The 19,549-nt window shown below is 50.5% G+C and overlaps 1 protein-coding gene across 10 annotated transcripts in view; it reads left to right on the top strand.

Moving 5' to 3' along the window:
* Positions 1-19,549, top strand: part of EXD3 (exonuclease 3'-5' domain containing 3) — a 301,765-nt gene that overhangs the window by 217,959 nt on the left and 64,257 nt on the right. The window contains exon 21 of one of the 10 annotated variants that reach the window (XM_074846193.1): positions 7,261-8,268. The exons of the other annotated variants lie outside the window; for them this stretch is intronic. Within the exon in view, the coding sequence (XP_074702294.1) occupies positions 7,261-7,296 (36 nt within the window). The 3' untranslated portion in view covers positions 7,297-8,268. Of the gene's footprint in view, positions 1-7,260; positions 8,269-19,549 lie in introns of those variants that run through there. 10 annotated transcript variants of the gene reach the window in all.

Below are 19,549 nucleotides of genomic sequence, written 5' to 3'. Positions count from 1 at the left end.
GGGGGGTTCCAGCCGCTCGCAGGGATAAGGGACTTGAAGGGGTTTTGAACTTCGTGAGGTTTGTGTGCTCAGCTCCGCAAAAGCCCACAGGAAATCCCAGGCTGTGTTAACTTCAGGTATTGATCTGTCTTGGATCGAGAGTACTGATCTGCGTGGAGCAGCAACAGCCACATGGATCATGTCAGGAACAGGGAGACACGCTCCGTCAAACGCCTGCCAGCGAGTCCTCTCCTAGCGTTCAGGCTGTTTCACCTCGGGTGTACAGTTGCTCCCGGGGTGGGGAATGACTGGAGGGTTTTGGCTGCTAAAGTCCTAATTTCTAGCTCTCACTTTCTCCCTCAAACCAGATGCTGGTTTGAGCATGTCCTGGGATTTCCTAGAATGAACAAAAGAAACGTGTCTCTAGATCCCTGCCTCGCTGGGGTCAGGTAGGAGGACATCATCCTTTTGAGCAACTCAGAGCTGAGTGGTTAAAGAGGACTTGACTCTCCCACAGCTAACGAGGCAGCGAGAGCAAGACCCCGTCCGTAGGGCTCGTCAGGAACAGCAGCAGCTGAGCTGCCCAGGTGGAGGTGCCAGTGTGTGGTTCAGATAGATGATGGAGCGGTCATGTTACTGTGGGCTCACCAGCAGTCACCTCACCTCTTCAAGCTTTTCCTCTTTTCTGTTTCCCAACAAAAATCAGTGCTTTTCATGGCTTCTCCTTGGGTTTGGGTGACAGTAAATGTACAAACTGACAGGAGTCAAATGTACAGGCTGACAGGAGATCAAAGATTTTCTTCCAGATACAAGACAGCTACAAAAGTGTCCAATATAGAGTAAGGAACAGGAGGTTGCCTGAGTCCGCTCTGCTGAGCACGTCTGCCAGGAGGGTTTCCCAAATAATGAAACTGTTCACCTGTTTCTGCTGTTCTTTATCCTGTACACATAAAAAAGGAGGGGAGAGAGAAGAATAAAGGTAGAAGGTTTGAGGCTCTTCTTAACATCTCTATTTCAGATGGTATATCTAGTGTTCAGCTACAGAAATAAATAATCCATCACATGGACCCATAGCTGAGGCTTGGGGTCTGAACGTTGTTCTGCACTTCAGTCTGTGCAGAGAAGGAAAGCAGCCACCCAGGCTAATTCAACGGAAACCCCCTTAGTTTCTGATGGAGGCATGGAATAAAAAGGACCCTATTTCCTGAGCCCGAGCTTCCCACTGTAGGGTCAATAATCACAAAATGCACCAGACTGGAGGGTACTGGTATCTCAGTCGCAGCATTTTCCGTGTCCCAGGCTTGCTCTGAAGCCTCTCTGTAGCTGTGAATGGAAATCGATAATGACTTCACTGGTTTGCAATGTAGTCGCTGCCGGCCATGCGGACAGCAGCCTTTATCCTGGCAGTGAGTTTGCCTTAGATTCCCACTGGGGCCTCATTTGAATTTCATGTCTCCATGCAGAAGGGCAGTTGGCTGATTTCATGTTCCCACTGTCTCAGCTCTTCTTGGCTCTTTATATCCATGGACTTTCCTGGATTTTCCCCGGAAGGAGAGGCTGACCTGCTGCTTTCCCTTTTCTTACGTGCCATTTCTGTTTCAGCCAACTGCTAGATGTATGAACAACCAGTTCACATTTTTGTGTGAACATGCTGGCAGCCTGGAGATGAAGGTGCTGTGCTCACCTGAGCTATTGCAGGGCACTGCAGGTACTAAGGGCCGTCCCGATGGATGCTGACATCAGTGTCACACAGAGACTCTGGCACCTGAGCCATCACAACTACTTGGAAATCCATGTCCCCCACGGGTGATGCGCTGACTGCTGAGCTGAGCACTGTCTCCAGTTATCACTCAAAGAAGAGATGGGCTCACTTTTGCTGTCCTGCAGAAGTCCGGCAAGGACACGTCAAGCTGAGCTCTTCGCTCACCCCCGCGGGATGTAAGATTTGGGCTTTGCTGGTGGTGTGTGCAGCATCCCTAGGAAGGGGGGTGGATTCCTCATCACAGGAAGTTTTTGAGCCAAGATCAGATGTGTCTTGCTCTATCACAGCTTACCAGCTGGATGCTGGTACCTCTTGCCCTGCTCTGATCTGTGCTGAGCAGGAGCTGTTCAGCTTGTTATTGATCCCCAGTTCTTCAGTCAGCTTGGGGGGAGTGTCCAAGAAGCCTTTGCTCAAATGCACAAACTAGTAGAAAAGCTTTTTGTCCTTAAATATCAAGGTTTCTATGATTATTTAGAAAGAGTGAAAGGCTCTGCTTCTCCAGCAGATCCACAGCGCTGTGTTACTGAGAGATTCCCTTCGGTTTAGCATCATGGCAGGAGTGTTTGCAGGAACCAGTCTGACCCCAGACCTGCCCATGTGTCTCCCAGGTGAGAGGCAGCTGCAGGACATGGGCTGAGGGAGCAGCATCCCTTTCAGACTGAAACGGCATGCTCAGCATCCTTGTGTTTCAGAGGAAAATTCAAACCTTCCCCTGTGTTTCTGCTCCGGTTTGGATGTCAGGGATTACAGCCGTACCCTCTGGTTTCCCAGCAGTCTGCCCAAACCCAAGCCCGAGCCTTGTTTGGGTCTGTCTCTGACTTCCTACCACTCCCACTTCTTCCTCTGAGGCCCATGTAGTCCCAACCGAGTGGATGTTCACAGGAGATCTTGCCAGGCTCAAGGATCAAAATAAAATATTTGGAGACTTAGGTTTTTCATGAGCATGTTCCCTGAATCTGTTCAGCAGAGGAGCCAAGCCCCTGCGCCGAACAGCCTCCTCCTTGTTGCAACACGCACATGCTTGTCTTTGGATTTGCATGTCTGAATCCTTACTCACACCTCGGTGAGGCACAGCACCGCGCACCTGCCTGGGAACTGGAAGGGGAACGGTGGACCCTACACTTTAGGGGAGCGACGTGAGAGTGTGTATCTGCATTTTTGGGTGAAGGGAGGATGTTGTGCTTCCTTTGATGGGAAAATGAGTGTGAAAGCATCTTTCAGCCAGTGCGCTCAGGTTCCTGCCTTGCGATGGATTCTCTGCGCATCGGTGCTGGAATAGTCTCCTGGCTGGAAAATAGTTCTTGACAGGAGCAGCGAAGAGAGCTGGAAGCCTCCTGTGGTAGTGCCAGGGGAATCTGCAGTACTTAAAGCCTCTCTCACTCCTTTCACGGTTCGTGCCACTGTTCATGGGAGCTGGGGCTGGGGGAGGTCCAAGACAACGCAGCTGTGGGTGAGCAGCATTAGCCAGTGCCCTGGTCAGTTTTCTGCCAAGTGTTTGCAACAGGGATTGAACTTTCCTTCTCAGCTGAGTGCTGTGAACCAGCTTGGGGTGCAGTAACCTCTGGTGTGGCTTTAGCATCAGCCCTTGGAGGCTCTCAAGCCACTTTCTTGCCACTTGTTAGTGAGGTCTCTCCATGCCCTTGAGAGACAACCAGTTTCCTATAGCTGCTGGTAGAGCTAGGGAAACTGAGGCACATGGAGGTAAAGTGATGACTCTGTGCCCTGTAAGGTGCCAGGGGTACTCTCTGTGTCTCTTGGCTGCCCTTAGCTGTTAGACCCAAGTCATTTAGTGAGTGTGTGACCTTTACTGCTTTGTATAAACATCACCATGTCTATAATATGTCATCAGGCTCTGGTTATTCCCTGAACTTGTGTCTGACTTCTCCTGAGGAATCTGATTCTGTTTTTCTACCCAACATGGACATAGCCCAAAGGCCCTGGGACTTTGTGAATGAAGGGATTTTGCTGTCTACAAGATGCCATGTGAGGTTCCAGGTCAATCTATGAAGTCGAACTAGGAGGAAATGTCAGCAGGGAGCAGCCTCCGTGCAAACACCCCAGATCCCTCTGCTGCTTTGGGGGTTTTGCTTGGATTTCTCCATCCAAGAGCCCTTCCTGGGATCCCTTGGCATCTTGCAGAGGAGGAGGATGTTGCTCTGACTCCTGGTCCCATGAAGCACGGAAGGTGCATGGCCACCCACATCCTGCTGGTGTTTAACTCTGCTGCTGCTGGGTGTGGAGAAGTTCTGCATTAAACTTATTCCGTTTGCCAAGTGCAGTGTGACAAGAGCTGGAGTCTGTCAGAGAAGTGTTTGGGGTTTCTTCCTTTGTTAAGGTAGTGAAGGGAAATGTATGGAGAGGAAGGGATCCCCCAGAGCATGCACAGAAGAGAGGGCAGGCAGCTATTAAATATGACTGTTCAATTCTCTCGCTGGACAATATCCCCCTGATGCAGTTTGCCTGTTGCAGGACCATGGCTGTAATGCAGATGTGCAGAACAGATGTGCTGCAGAGACCCTCGCACTGCGAGCAGCTAGTGATTAGTGGACACTGGACTTGTTTGACCTGGATGAACCCTTCCAGCCCAGTTCCTGCCAGTCCAACTATGCCCATAAAGCACTGCAATGGCTCAGAGAAACTGCAGGCACAGACAGGTTGCTGCAGCATGGCCAGTGTGAGGCTGGCAGGCTGAGGGGGGACCACTCGAGGGCTGGCAGGAGCCAGTACAGCGCTGAGCACACCATGGGCAGCCCTCGTGGAACAGAAGGAGGTGGTCAGAGTGGTCTTTCCTCATGCTACAAGGCCTAGCATTGCCCCAGCATCTTGAGTGCCCATGGGATGTGTGCCCCATGATGGGCACGAGTCCTTAGGAAGTGAGATCCTTCCAGCACTGCATCTCACTGCCCTGCTGTTGGCCGCAGTGGGGGTTTGGAAAATCTCCTGCAGCCCGACACCCCCTTTCCCAGTGGCTGTAGTTCCAGAGAGGCCATCAGGAGCCTCACATCGAGGTGTCCCTCAGTCCTGCCGTGAGCAGAGAGGCTGTCGTGTGTGGGGTGGAGGTGGAGAACCAGCCTTCTGGCTTCACTGACTTTGTAAATAGAAGGAAGTAGGAGAGACTCAAAATCTCTGATTATCTTCCAAGGGGACTCCCATCCCCTCCAAGGCATGTCTCAACTTCCCAGCCAAGGCTGGAGCTGTTCCAAGAACTGCAGTGTTTCTTGTCCTCTTTTGAAGCACTTTCCTTTCCTCCTCACCAGTAAAAAACCTTCTCAGGTAGCGAAGCCCCGAGCCCTGGTGCACAAACAGCCTGTGGCAGGAGCACACAGGTGACTAACAGGCTCCCGTTTCTTTTCCCACCGGAGGGGAGAACTGTTCCAAGAAAGGTGCTCCAGAAGAGTGACTTTATGCAGAACTATGGGTTTGGAGTCCTGCTCCTGGGGGGGTTTCTTGGGGAACCACGAGTATCCATGAGCTGGGTGTGTGGGCAGGACCCTCTGGCAGTGATGCTGCTGCACAGCAAGCCTTTGTTGGTGACCGGGGCACTCTTCCTCCAGCAAGATGTGCAAGTGCAGAGCTATCTCCCAGGGCAAGTTCCTAGGGTTTCCCTCCTCCCACCTACCTCTTTCCTCCAATTTTGAGGATATTTTTGGGTTTGCACTAAAGGCGCTCTGTGCTGCATGGCTCAGCAGAACCTCAGCCTGCTTCAGAGAGTAGCAGAAAGGAAAGATCTAAAAATAATAATGATGATTGATTATTGAGTTCTGTTTGATTCCAAGAATCTTCCCTGGCCCTGGAGCTTCACGGGACCAGCTGGGGCAGCCACAAGCACCGGCCCAAGTTGCTCCTCTGGCAGCCAGGCACTGCAGAGGGCAAGAGGGATTGAGGGCTTTAGCTAATGAGCACATTTTTGAGCATCATCATTCCTTCTGGCAGGACCCCCTGGCCCAACGCAAACAGGGTGGCCCACGGCCTTGCAGCCAGGAAGGCTGAGTTGCCAGCAGCTCCCTCCTGCAAGCCCTGCCCATTTCCCTTGGCAGCAAGGGTCTTGGGGATCTGTGGGGACAAGGAACGGGGTACAGGGCTGGTGGGTGGGAGGAAGAGATGCTGCTGACGGAGATCAGGGAGTCCACAGGTAAAGAAGAAAGACCAGTATGAAAAAGCAATTTTTGCAATTTTTGTAAAGCAAGCAAGTCTGAAAGTGAGGCAGAATTCAACCTTGTCAAGGTTACTAAAGGAAATAGCAAAAGATGGGTTGCACAACTCTTGGAAACTGTTCAGCCATATAAATGAAAGAGGAAGCAGGAAAGAAGAAGTGGGGCTGGTATGCACTGAGGATGGGACAGAGATGGAAGATAATCTACATATAGTCCTGAAAGAAACAAAGCGAAAACTTTGCCTGGGTTTTTGGTAGCAGTGGAGATGCTGGCCAAGGGGAGAGAGGCAGGATGACGGGTGGCAGTGTATGGGGATGGGAGATGCCACAACCAAAATGGAAGCAGCCACCAAGGATCTTTGAGCATGCAAACAGGTAGGACCAGCTAGCTTCTCCTTCAGAAATAAGAAAGGGCTGGCACAAAGCTGAAGTCACGGAAGAAGGGTTTGTTATAAATCTGTCAAACCACAGGGGTTGGATGGTTTGGCTGGAGAACAGCAAATAGAGGTCTATTTATTGGGGCAGGGAGAATGTGTTCTTGGCACGTAGGAGTCTATTAGTCTGAATCTATTAGTATGCAAAGCTTTAGAATAAACATTAAAATAGAGAATAATTAAGAACATGGAAAATGGATAAGATGAGATATGGATTTTCTGAAAGTAAATGATGCCAGAGTAGATAAAAAACCTGATCTTCTCGACAAAGCAGACAGCATATATGTCTGGTCTTCAGTAAAGGAGAAGTATTAAATCAGTTGGAGGTGCTGGGCTGTGAGGACTGTGCTAGATGGGTTTCTCAAAAATCGGCCTTGGAAATTATGTTGTTTCACATTTTTAATGGCCTTGGCACAAAACATAGAAATTGCTAATGAAATTTGGTAATTACCCGTAATTGGGAATCATCATCAAAACAAAGGAGTTGGGGGAAATTACGCACAAAGAACTGGATGCCCTTCAGGATAGGAAAACAAGGAATGAGATGAAATGACAGAGTCAAGGAGTCATGCACAGAAGGATGTGCAGCTCAGATTTCTGCTCTGGTGAGGAGCCAGCAGTCACCTGGAGCCCGGCAAACTCCAACAATGCGAAAGGCTCCTGCGCTTAAGTCAGCCCTTGAGTCACTGGAAAAGGTCAGAGAAGAGGGGAGGGGAAGAAGCACAGGCTGTTTCTGTGTGATGCACAGTTGAATTTGGAGCCCGTTGCAGTATGATACTGTAGAAACTGAGTATGTGGTGCAGAAGTCCCGCTTTTGGTTGTGGGATGTTGTGATGGGGCCCTCTGCATCCCCCCACGTCCTGAGCGTGTTTGTTCTTGAAACTTGTGGATGATTCATTCTTCTGTGCCTTGTTCTCCTTTCCACCTTGCAGGATGTGATTTCATGGGATGACCTGACTAACTTTTAACACACCACTGATGCTGAAGAAGAAGGTCCTGCTCCATCCACCTCTTCTTGGTGTGCTCTGCTGAGCTCAAGCAGTTGCTGACACTCCTCTGACCAGCCAGGAAGCCAGTTCAGTGCACTGCAATGGCAGAAAACAAACATGGCCAAAAAAAAGACCGGGGTATTTCCATGTTTGCCAGGTGAATGGCTCCCGTGTGATCTGAGGTTGTGCCAGGACCCGTCCAAGGGTGTGAGCAGGCACTAAGAAGGGGTTCAGGGAAGGGAGGCTCCTGGGATGTCCCCTCTTGGCAGCAGGGAGCTTTGAAGCTGGCTCTGATGTACCATGAAACTCTACCCTGAGCATCAGCACCCAGTGAGTATCCAAGGCAGGTTCCTGGACTAGATGGATCTTTGTTCTGACTTTACCCTGTTCGAGTAACCCATGTGTGATGGTAGTGTCCAGTTCTGGTCCCCAACAGATGAAGTCAGATGGGGGCTACAGGGAAGTGAAGGTGATGTTGTAGAAGACCTAAAAAGAGCCTGGAGTTGTGGGCTAAGGAAAGGGGCTGGCTGCGAGGGGCTCTCCCTGCTCTTGCTGTCTGCAAGGGGTGATGTGCACGTAGGAGGGAGGAGAGATGTGGAGCTAAGACAACACTGCACAGGAACAAAGGTGCAAAGTGTCATGAGTAAAGCCAGACTGGAAATTAGAAGGAGGCTCCGAGCCCCCCAGGTAGCAGGTTTCCACACCTTGTCCCAGTGTAAAAATACCTGAACTCAGTTCCTGCAGGGACTAGAGGACACAGCACTGCAGGAGCAAAGCCCAGCCTTGGTAACACAGCTAGTCCCTTCCCATCCCCGCGTTCGGGACTCCCCGTGTGTGGGATCTGTGATCAAAGTCTGACTCTGCAGAAGATAGGTTTGCAGGTTTTCTTTTGCCTTTGCCAGTTGACAAAGGGCCTTTGCCAGTTAATAAAGTTGATGCTTCTACTCCCATGGTTGCACCCCTTGATGTGTCCTTGCTTGTGCTCCTTACGTGCATGTGAGCACCGGGGTTTTGTTCCCTGCGTCCTGATATACAACTGTATCTCCTAGCTACGTTGCACTGCAGATAGTGAGTAATGCTCCAGCCTCAAAAAAATCCCTCCTGGCTGTTACTTCTGCAACTTGCCAAATCTCTTTGCACTGTTGCTATTTGCACCATTTGCCACTTGCACCGTTTGCCAGAGTCCCTACCAGATATTGGCACTGGCAGAGTGTGACAGAAAAAAATGACGGTTTGAGCACGTCCCTTTCTTTTTTCTAATAATCCCACGATACGGTATTTTGTGTTGCAACACAAAGGATCACCTGAGGCGGTAGAATGGTGAGAAAATAAGCCTATTAAAATGTTCGAGCTTACTTAACTCTCCGACAACATCAGAGGTTAACTAGTAAGTTTTTAGCCAAGTCTGTGAGTCATCTTGTCCTTCACAATTGTCACAGCTCGGCTCATCTGTTTGGTGTAATTGCTGGGGGAGAACCGCTCGCAGCAAAACAGGAGCTGTCATGCTCAAAACAGTGAAGGATCTGCAGTCGGGTTCCTGGTCAGCGTTAACAAGTCACTGAAGTCCAGCACCTGAGATTAAATAAAACCTAAACCCTTTGAATAGCTGAGATGGGAACCCGTCAGGAAAGAAAGCTGATGGTTCTTCCATCTATGCAAAGCTTTTAAAAAAGTGTATTATTATTGTATGTAAATGAAATGAGCTATCAGCACTATTTGGATCATCTCCTATCTCAGGTACTGGCATAAAGCCTCCAGCCTTCCCTTGTAAAACGCTGGGAAAGTGGCCCATTCATCGCCAGCCACTGTCAAGTGTTTTTTCAGTCTGCTCCCGATTAAGCAGTGTGGTATCAAGGGGATAATTGCTCCTTGGAACTGATCCCAGAAGAAAATCATTCAGTTCTTTCTTATCAGGTCCTTTCTTGCAGGGCGAGATACCCACAAGACTTATCTCCCTCTTCAGTGCTGGCCTCTAATTACTATTTAAACAGCTCATTAGAAAACCTTCATTAAAGTGTAATAGTTGAAGCTGGAAATAAATGAAGGCTGATGCTGCGGTAAAGCGCTGCCCTCCCACGCGCAGGCTGGGGCACCCATCGCTGCCCCGTGGGTGCCGCAGCGGGAGCAGGAGCTCGTCTGCCCCACGGCCACAGCGGCTGGCGGGGCAGCGGGGCTGGGGCACTCCGCGGCACACACCAAACCTGGCTGTGTCGCTTGTCCTGGTGCCAACCTGCCTGTTCTGGTTGCATCACGGGGTGGCTCTGGCCCATGCTGGAAGCCTCCCAGGAGCTGAGCTCCATGCTCAGCCCATTTCCATGCCTAGCGCAGGATTTCAGCAGCTGGGAGGCACTGCAAAGTTATGATTAGAGACGAGAGAAAGCTGGACACCATAGCAATCGCATTTTAAAGCAAAAAAAATTAAAAATTACCTACATGGAAAATGTTTTTATATGAATTTATTTGCTGGTGAAATGTTCACGACTGTGGGCCTGAGGTCTTCTCTGTGTCTCCAGAGCACAGTCAGCATTAGCACAGATTTCCCCCCTAAACGTTCCGCAGTCCCCGCCAGGCTGGGTCTTATTTCTCTGGCTGTAAAATATGTTAGGGAAGGAATGGACACGGCGGCTCCGTACTTCCCTGTGTCCTGGCTGCCTGACAGTTTCAGCCCCAGAGGAGTCACTTTTTGGCATTAATCGTTCACTGGGTTTTTCAGCAGGAAAACCGCAAATGTTTAATAAAAATCATTGCAAAAAGCGTGCCAGGCAGCGCCCAGCGAAGTGTGCGTGTGTGCCCTTTGGGCTGGCATGCGTGCTTTGCAGAAGTGGGCCCTGTACATATTTTCTTGACATTTAGGAAGTTTAGAGAAGTGTTTATTATTTCCCCACCAACTTGACAACCCCAGCATGACGAAGGGAGGAGATGTGTGTGGCTCCCTTTGCCAGACATTCCTTAGAGCAAATAGGGCTCGTGGAGAGTTTTGAGCTGGTTTGATTTAGGAAAGCTGGTGTGGGCTTGGGGTGTTCCTCCCTTTCTTCTGCTATAGCAGTTTGGGGGGACGAGAGTAATTTGTTCAGCCCCTGTGTTGGCTGCTGAGCTGCTCCTGGAGCTGCAGGTGTCCTGCCCCGGCGAGCAAGTGTGGCTCAGGGGACACTTTCGGGCACACCTGGCTGGCTGGGCTGCCCTCCGGCCAGGCATCTGAAAGTGGAAAAACCATGTCCTGCTTGGGGATGGAGTCAAAGCCCAAAGCAGAGCCCAGGCTGTTAGCTGTTACAGACACCATGAGCTTTACAAGCTCGTGAGTCCGTGCGTCTCGGAAGAATCCCTCTGCGGTCAGAAACACCCTTGGTTTTTGCTTCCACTTTGTGAATCTAGTGGAGTTACTGAAAACTCTGAAATGTGTAACTCCTCCAGACACGGCAGTGTGACTGCTGACCTCCCACCACTGCAGCACCCCGGGATGCTCCGTCCGCAGGCAGCTGCAGCTGGGTCAGTGCAGAGAGGCTGCAGAACTGTGTGAATCGGGTGGTTCAAGAAGCAGCCGACTGCAAAGAGGTGCCTACAACCATCCCAAAAGTCTTGTTTGGGAAGTGCGGGATGATTTGTGTGGGACCAGCGTGTTACTCTGCCCTGCAGCACGTGTTGGCATCTTTGAAGTAACGAGGAGTTGCACAAGTTGTGGGGATATGTCTGCTGGTGTGCTCTGAGTACCACCATCATGGAACCAACTCGCTAAGGAGTCGAGGGACGGTCGAGACAGCTCTGCAAGCATCAGTTTAAATGCTCTTATCAGCTTGGTGAGGAATTTACACATTTAGCAGTTTCTGGTCTAGCTTAAGTGGAGTGATTCTGTGTTGGGGGTCCTCTGAGGCTGTAAGTGAAAAACTGAATGTGACCCGATACTGAAAGGTTGTTGGCATCTGTTATCCCTCGCCTTGCTTCTCAAAAGCTCATTTGGGAATCGCTCTGTCTCTGGTTTGGATAACACATCCCAGCTCGCCGTTAGCTCCCGTTTCTGTAGCAAAGCTGCCCAGCTCTTGGCAGCTGCCCTGTGCAAGGCTGGCGGGGATCCTGACCGTACCTGCAGCAGGTTCTGCTCAGGCTTAACAAGCTCAGAGCTCATTAAGTGCCAGCCTAGGTGGGGATCCCTTCCTGCAGTCACACTTCTAACTGCAGTCTAGGTAAATTCTCTGCGTCTTTCAGCTCTGTCCCTTTTAAGACAGTCCAGCAAGTGTATTAGTGACAGAAACTTGTGGGGCTGGCAGTTCTGCTAAACTCTCAATTCTGTATATTTGCATTCTCAATATTTTATTTCTTTTTTACCCAGAAGAATGGCCCATGCTGGGCTGTTGGGAGCTGCTGGGCCAATAGAGAGGAGTTCTCCCCATCACAGTGGGGTGTAAAACATCGCATCCAGGCAGCTGTTAGCTTTTTCTCTTTCCCCGCTTCTGCCCACTAGTTTTTCATTCCCATTCTTTGCGGTTTCTTTTTCTCTCAGTCTTTCTTTTGGCACCTCCTAAACAGACTTGGGCATCATCCATACTGTGCATTTCTGTATTTGACTGGCAGGTTTGGTATCTGAAGAGATCTATAGCCATGATGTTGCACTAGGTATGTATTGAACAGAGAAATACACAGGTGCAGAAGCTAAAAATTACATCAAATAATTTATGAATTAAATAAAGAGCCTCTGTTTCATGAAGACCCAGCACCGGAGTGGCTCCTTCCTGCCACAGCAGAGGGAGGTGGATCCTGATGGATCCGGGGAGGTGGGAACATGGTTGTTCATAGGGTGAGCAACCAAAGAGCTGAGTGCAACTGCTCTGAGTTGCCCAACGGTGCAAACTCCTGTCGCTCCTGCTGAGAAAGTTGAGTTGAAAAATATTCCATGCATGACACATGCCTGCCTGAATAGTTTTCGAGGGAAGGACCTTTCCGTCCCACGTCGGTTCCTGGGACCTGATCCCGCTCACGTGAGCTCAGCTACTTCCAGTGCCTGGAGCCTTTTGGGAGGAGGCAGGAGGCAGCTGTGTGGGAAGGGAAGGGGAGAAACAGGTAACTGAGACTTCCTAAAACTGCTTGGGCTGCAGGGGAACTGGAAATCACCACCAGTGTTCTCAAGGGTGCACACTAGACACAGCCATTCACAATTAAAACTGTCAGCTGAGAGTGATGCAGCAAAAAAATAGCTGGGGTGTTGGTTAAGTGCTGCCTTTCTCCAGATTTTAATGGAAGCTTATCTGACTAAGCAGGCATTTTTATATACTAGTCATTTTTCTGACATGTAAACACAAACATTTTCTATCTCCTCCTGTGCTAAGGCAGTTGGTGCTGCTGGACACTGCTGTCCTGGAGGGGAGATCCACCGAAACGTGGCCCCCGCGGACACCTTCCAAGAGCACATCCCTGGGGACCCCGGCATGGGGAACCGCTTTCCCTCTGGGTTTGTCAGACGAAGAACCTCCGTGCATTTATCAGGCTTAAGGTCAGGGAAATGGCGTGCTCCCTCCAGGGAAGGCAGTGGTTGGGTTAAGAGGAGATATCACACGCCGGTGTCCAGGAGGCTCAGTCAAAAGCCACTGAGCCCCATCCTGGGCCGGTGTCCGTCCGCGCTGGCCCGGCAGCAGGAGTGTGGCTGAACCTCCTGCCTCAACAGCAGGGCAGCTGCTGGGCAAGAGGCCATGGGGGCTCATCGGGGCACTTCCTCTCAAACGTGTTTTTTTACAAGAAGCAGACTTCTCGCCCGGACACTGGCCTTTACAGCCTTGTTCGGTGAAACTATATTTTTAGTAAAGAAGGATGCCCCCCAACTCCCAAAGAAAGGAGGCAAACAACAAAACGCTTTCAAATGTTTTTAACCAAAAATGTTTTAATAAGAAATATTTTTTAAAATCAAAATGTTTTTAGCAGAAAGAATGATTTCTCCATTGACAAAGTACCCAACCATAACATCTCCATTACCAAACCATATGTTGCTGTAGGACTATGCAGCGAGCATCCTGAGCTCCTCTTTGCCATATTTGCTTGGAAATCTCATTCCAGGTACATTTCTTTCCAGGGCTTTTCTCATATACATATAAATGTATATATTCTATTACATATGTATATAATATATGTACATATATGTATATATAATATATTCTGTTAACAAAATGAGTCTAATTGCGTGCCCGCAGCATCATGAGGCAGCAGCGGGAGCTGAGCCCCGTGGCTCTTTCTCTCCCATTGAACTTTTCTCTGTTATTCTTGGGGAAGCTGAGCAGGGGTCAAGCCCAGGCAGGGAAATGAGGTCTGGGGTTATGGAAAACTCGGACCCCAGAGCCACCTCCTATTATATAGATATAAATGGAATGGAAAATTATTTCGAATAAAAGTGCACTGCCCTCTGAGAAATGTTCTCACAGAACCGCCTCTGAGAGTGCCTTAACTCTTTATCAGAGTGCAGGGCTTTGCAGTGGGGGGGACACTGGGGCAGTGGTGACAGAGAACGTGGCGTGCCAGAGCCAGGGACGTGCCAGCGCGGCTGCCGCCGAGAGCAGGGACTGAGTGCTGGGGCCAAGCGGTCCGTGCTGCTTTCCAAGCGTAGCGCAGGAGGGCGATTCCCTGGCGCTTCCCTCTCCCTTTGTGCTGCTGATGAATCTGCACCCGTGAGCCGGCCCCAGGAAAGAAACGGGGCTCAGCTCGGGTGTTCTCCAGCTCCGCAGGGCCGCGCGGAGCAGCACAAGGACAGCTGGGTGCACAGAGTGCCACCCCCGTGTCCCCCGTCTGCGTCCAAATTAGTCTGAAATTTTAACAACATCTTAATTAGGAGCGCGGTGCTGGGCTCACGCAGCAAGGTACAAACAGGGATGTGCACCAGCCGTCCCCATCTGTTCCCAGTTCAACACCAGTCCATTTGCTTCTCCCTGCGCGTGAGAGTGAATTGTTCATCCTCACAGACAGAAATCACAGAATTGTCTAGGTTGGAAAAGACCTTGAAGATCATCCAGTCCAACCATCAACCCAACATTAACAGTTCCCAACTCCACCAGATCCCTCAGCGCTGGGTCAACCCGACTCTTCAACCCCTCCAGGGATGGGGACTCCCCCCCTGCCCTGGGCAGCCCATTCCAACGCCCAACAACCCCTTCTGCAAAGAAATACTTCCTAAGAGCCAGTCTAAACCTTCCCTGGTGCAACTTGAGGCCATTCCCTCTTGTTCTATCGCTTATTACTTGGTTAAAGAGACTCCGAGGAACCCTCCTCTCCCAGTGTGCTCCTATGCAGCCGCGTGCAGGCAACTGGAGACAGGGGGACAAGGGGGTGCAGCGTGAGCGGTGGGTATCCAACAGGGCACGAGAAACAGGGGAAGGAACAGAGCAAACGTGACATGGCAGTGCCAGGGTGCTGGCCTTGCCTTCTTCTTTGTCACTTGTCACTGCCATCCCTGTCACCTCCCTGTCTGTTAGCGACAAGGCTTTGCAAGAGACTGAAGTGCCAGGGAGTGGGAAAGCTCATGGAAGGAAGGGGAGAAGGGCAGAGGGAGCTGGGAGAGCGGGGCTGCCCCCCCGGCAAGGCGTGACAGCTCTCCTGGAAGCAGGGCTGAGCCTCCTGCAGACGGGTTTGCAAGCCAAGTGCAGGTCAGAAACAAATTGCTCCAAGGGTTTCATGGCGCTCAGCTCAGTTTTCCTTCCCATCTGCAAGGCCAGACTCAGTCTCTCCTACCTCCCAGCACCTCCTAAAAAGCAGGGGGTTTTTTTCCCCATTGAGGTGCTGAAACACAGCAGCCTTGTTCACTGGTCGTAACTGCAACACCTGCACAGGCAGAAGTCCTGTAATTACAGCCCAGGCTGCAGGACATGAGGGAGGTGGAACAAAAGTCAACAAGCTCGTGCAAACACACATGCAAAATAAAGCAACTGGGCAGATATTTCATTTGCTTTTTAAGGAAACGTTCTTGAAACAGCCACTTAAAGACTTCATCAAAGGCAGGAAGCAAAAATCTAATAGGCCATTTGTCCAGAGCCTTGTGGCAAAATACTGAATCCTAAATTAGTACACAGAAAGAAACTGGCTTGGTTCATTAAAAATCAGTTTGTAAAAGCTCAGAAGATAACGCTGTGATACAAAGCCAGGCACTAGAGACTGGTCAAGAGCAAGCCCTGCAAGCCAGTCCCATGTCCGTTTTCCTGTGTATCCAAGTGACCTGCTGGGTAAGGGGAGGAAACACATGATATGGGACTGAGCTTGCAAATACCCCTCAGCAGGTGTGGTTGAAATGTGCAGTGCCAGGTTTTTGGATTGGCAGACATCAAAACCTCCCACAGAGCCGCTGGAGGACAATACTCTTCAGCCTGTCCTCATCAGGTGGCATCTTACATGTGCCCTGTGCTCTGGAGATCTGCAGGGAGTCTTATGTGCCCTCAGATGACATAATTAAGAAAGCACCCATTAAGGGATGCAAATCATTCACGTTTTGTGGAAGAGAAGCTGCTGGAAAAACAGCCGGTAGTGACTAAAACCCTTCCAGTCTCTCATTTCTCTCACAAGACAAAAAATGAGAGGGCTCCAGAGTTTGGCTAGGACTAGTTTATTACTGTATGTCTTATTTCAGTCCTGAAGAGGAGGACAGATGTCAGGCATGAGCTGGTCTGTAGGTTCGGGAATATCTTTCAGCCTGAATTCGTGAAGAGGGACTTCCCAGGCTTCCTACAGTGCAAAGGCAGAGGGAGCGTTACATCCTGAAGCTGCATGTTTTTGTGCTTATTTGCATTGCTGTCATTGTTATTCATTCCACCAAGTACTTAGGAAGATACATAATAAACTGATTTACTGAAATACTAGTACTAAAGTTAAAAAAGAAAATGGATCTAGTTACACTCAGCACGGAGGCAATTCAAGAGCCTGTAACAGCCTCTCTCCACTCATCCAACACAACACGCTGAAGGCAGTAAAATGCATAGAGTGACAGAGCAACTTTCAGACAGGTGATCTTCAGTCAAGCAAGGACCTTTAGAAAATAGAGCTGCAGCCTTGGTAAAGCCAGTGGGAAGATGCATGCAAGCTGGGCAAGCAAAATGTAAGGTGGGATTTTGGAAAACAAGAAGGGCTGGTGATTGGTGCTGCTGATGCATGAGCAGAGAGCCTGCAAAAACCAACCTGCAGCACGTAGGGGAAGAATAGAAAGAGAAGGACATTGCAAGAGAACAAAATGGTTTCTCTGCACCCTCCTACCCCATGGAGGACATGGCAAAAATACAGTTCGTTCAGACAAGAAGCGCTTAGGAGTCACTGCTGGGTTTATGTGTTTTACCTACTAAAGCAATGGTGTGAGATAGCGCTTGGACTCCAGTGTGCAGCAGCTTCATCAGGAGATTTGTTCCAACTCTCCTGCCTGCTGGTTTCATGGGTTTGAGTGTCTTTGAGGAGTGTATAAAAACCCATGGGGTGGGCTCCTGTGCTGTCGTGTTGACAAGCTCCATAGCAAGGACAGGCAGAGGCTGCTGCTGCGGGCAGGAGAATGTCTCCCCAGTGGGAGCTGCATGGGCAGGAGCAGAGGGCACATGTCAGGGCTTCAACCAGAGCTGGTAATTTTGCCAGGCTACAGCCCGCAGAAAGCTCCTGGGCCATGGGTGACCTCTGGTCCGTGGTGCCCAGTGCTGCGTCACAGCTGGGAGAACAGCTGGTGCCTGGGAATGGTTTTGCTGAAAGGGGTTAGTCATTGTGGATTTTGGAGGAGGGTGAATTTGGAGCAGATTGGGGACTTTTTCACTTGTGCCCTGAGATAAGGGGGCTGCTCTGCTCTCTCCCACGTGTGGAGATGTGGCAGCTTGGCCTCCCGGCAGGTTGCACCATCAGCTTTTCCTCACTTCAGTGATCTTATGGCCAAGGGATTGCGGTTTTCACCCTCTGAAGGTGCTGTCCTTCAAGGCCCCAGTGTCAGGGTCAGACGTTGCTCTGTGCGGGTGTAGCTGCAATGGGGTGCTGTGCTATCCCAGTCATGGCACTGCAGGTTTTGCCAGGGAGGGCTGATGTGGTATTTAATCCACTCTCTGCTGGGTTCAAGACATGACACAAAAAGGTAGGGATTGAAAATCTCTATTTCACGTGGGAATACTAGACACCGGTCAGGCTTGGCACACTGCAGGCTCCTAGTCCGTGTTGCTTAAGGAAAGAGATGCTATGGTGAGAAAAATTGTTTTTACCATGAGGTTTTAACAGTCTGCTAGTCTGTGTAGCTTTATGCTTTGGAATAAAGCGGTGACATAGCGCTGAGGGATCTGGTGTAGTTGGGAACTGTCAATGTTAGGTTAATGGTTGGACTAGATGATCTTCAAGGTCTTTTCCAACCTAGATGATTCTGTGAAAGTCTGACACCAATGCCTGTGTAACGTGCTTGTGCTGGCTGCTCCAGGGGATGCTCCATCATGGAAGGTGAAGACCATTGGGATGGTGGTGGGGATCCACCTCCCCGCGTAAGGGAGCCCGTGGAGGGACCTGCCTGCCTTGTCTTCAAACACTGATCTCAGGTATTGCAGCAAGAAGCATTGAGTTAAATGCAGGCAGGGCAGGCTGGTGGAGAAGCTGGGTGGTGGGAGGCTGGATCACTGGCTGCCATCCCAGCCTGGTGTGTGGGGCGCTTTGAGCAAGTAACTTCTCCAGACCCGGACTTCCCCAGCGAGTGCTCTTCCCTCTGCATGATGCCTTCGGAGAGCCTCAAACAGGGCAGATGGTGTCTGCAGAACCTCAGCAGGGTTCCTCTGTGGCTGCCAGCGCAGGGCTCAGCCCGCAGGAGCCATGTCCCTGGGTGCCAGCAGCGTACCAGCCGCACTGCGCTCTCCTCCCGCGTGTTGAGCCGCGCTGCCCGCTGCGGCGGGCAGATGGGTGGGCTCACGAGCGCTGTTGGGAGCGTGTTTTTTCCCAGGCAGATTACGTAGCCTTTTTAGCTTCATCCCCCCCCACTACACCCCCCTTCCTCTGTTATTTTGGTGCCTTTCCCCAAGGGAAACAAAGTTAGCTCAAATGCTGTTCCCACCAGAAAGGCAAAAGCTCCCCCCCCTTTTTCCTTCCTCTTTTGGGTTCAGGGTAATGTGTCCCATGACAAAACAAGCACAGATCCCTGCACAAAGTGCTTTGCCTTTCTCCTTAAAGGGAGAGTCTTTCTCCAGGGCCCCGAGGGCCATCACTCCATCACGCTGAGGTGCCTCTCGGATGGAAGGACAGTCAGGCTGGACTCTTTTTGCCTGTGGTGAAAGCAGCCCATGCCCAGACGTGGGGGGAAACACTGGTGGGTGGAAATAGGTCTCATAGGTGGGTAATACGAAGCGGGGAGCAGCGGTGTGCCCAAGACAGTAGGGCTGGAGGTCTTGTGATCAAGCTTCAGCCATCCCTGGTGAAGATATCTCTATGATCGTGGGTTGTTCAGGCCCCTCTGCAGCCTGCAGGGAGACAAGGTCCCTCCTGGGACCCTAAAGTCCAGGGCAGAGCAGGGACTCAAAACATTTCTCTCCACTGCCTGTAGGAATGGTGGATGAGGAGTTACCCTTCTCCACTGCAAAGCAGGATGTGATGGGCTCTTGTGTGGGGAAAGACCACTTCAATCCAAACCACCAGCCTGCTTCCATCAGCAGAAGCATCCAGACAGGTGGCTCCGTTATAAATGTTTAATTGGAAGCAGCTGATATCGGCCTCTGGATGAGCATCCACAGGCTGTCTCACCGCTGCCTGTGCTCCCACGGGCAGTGGGGATGCCAGGCTGTACCTGCTGCAGGAAGGTTTTAAAGATATTTATGAGTATGGGCTTTTCGCACTACTCTGGGAAGGCAGCGTCTAGTTTTTCAATAATTGATCCATAAAATCTCCTTCTTCCCAGAAAGCACTGGTCACCACTTCTCTGTCTACTATGTCAGAGAAAATTTACATTACTTTTGGTGTGCGTGGCCACTGCATCCTCCTGTCCTGCTTGGAGCTGAGCATCTTCTCTCTCTGCAGAGTCATGGTGTGTGTACAGGCACACAGCAGCCAGGCTGGCATCACGCTCATTCACAGTTTATATATTTTTCCTTGTAAATGCTGTTTTCAGGATTTCCTCCACCCTTGGACTTCTTCTAACAATTTTTAACAAATGGGACTGTAATGCATCCCCCTAAATAGAGAAGCTGTAAATGTTTGTTTCCCATGCAGGCAATAAATGAGTGGCGGGAGCCTGGGAACAGAGGCGTGTTTCCTATTTTTGCAACTCAGTAATTTTGCATGA

The sequence above is a fragment of the Strix aluco genome, chromosome 20 (assembly GCF_031877795.1).
Source record: "Strix aluco isolate bStrAlu1 chromosome 20, bStrAlu1.hap1, whole genome shotgun sequence".
NCBI classification, from domain to species: Eukaryota; Metazoa; Chordata; class Aves; order Strigiformes; family Strigidae; genus Strix; species Strix aluco.
This window is presented reverse-complemented; position numbering and strand designations above follow the sequence as displayed.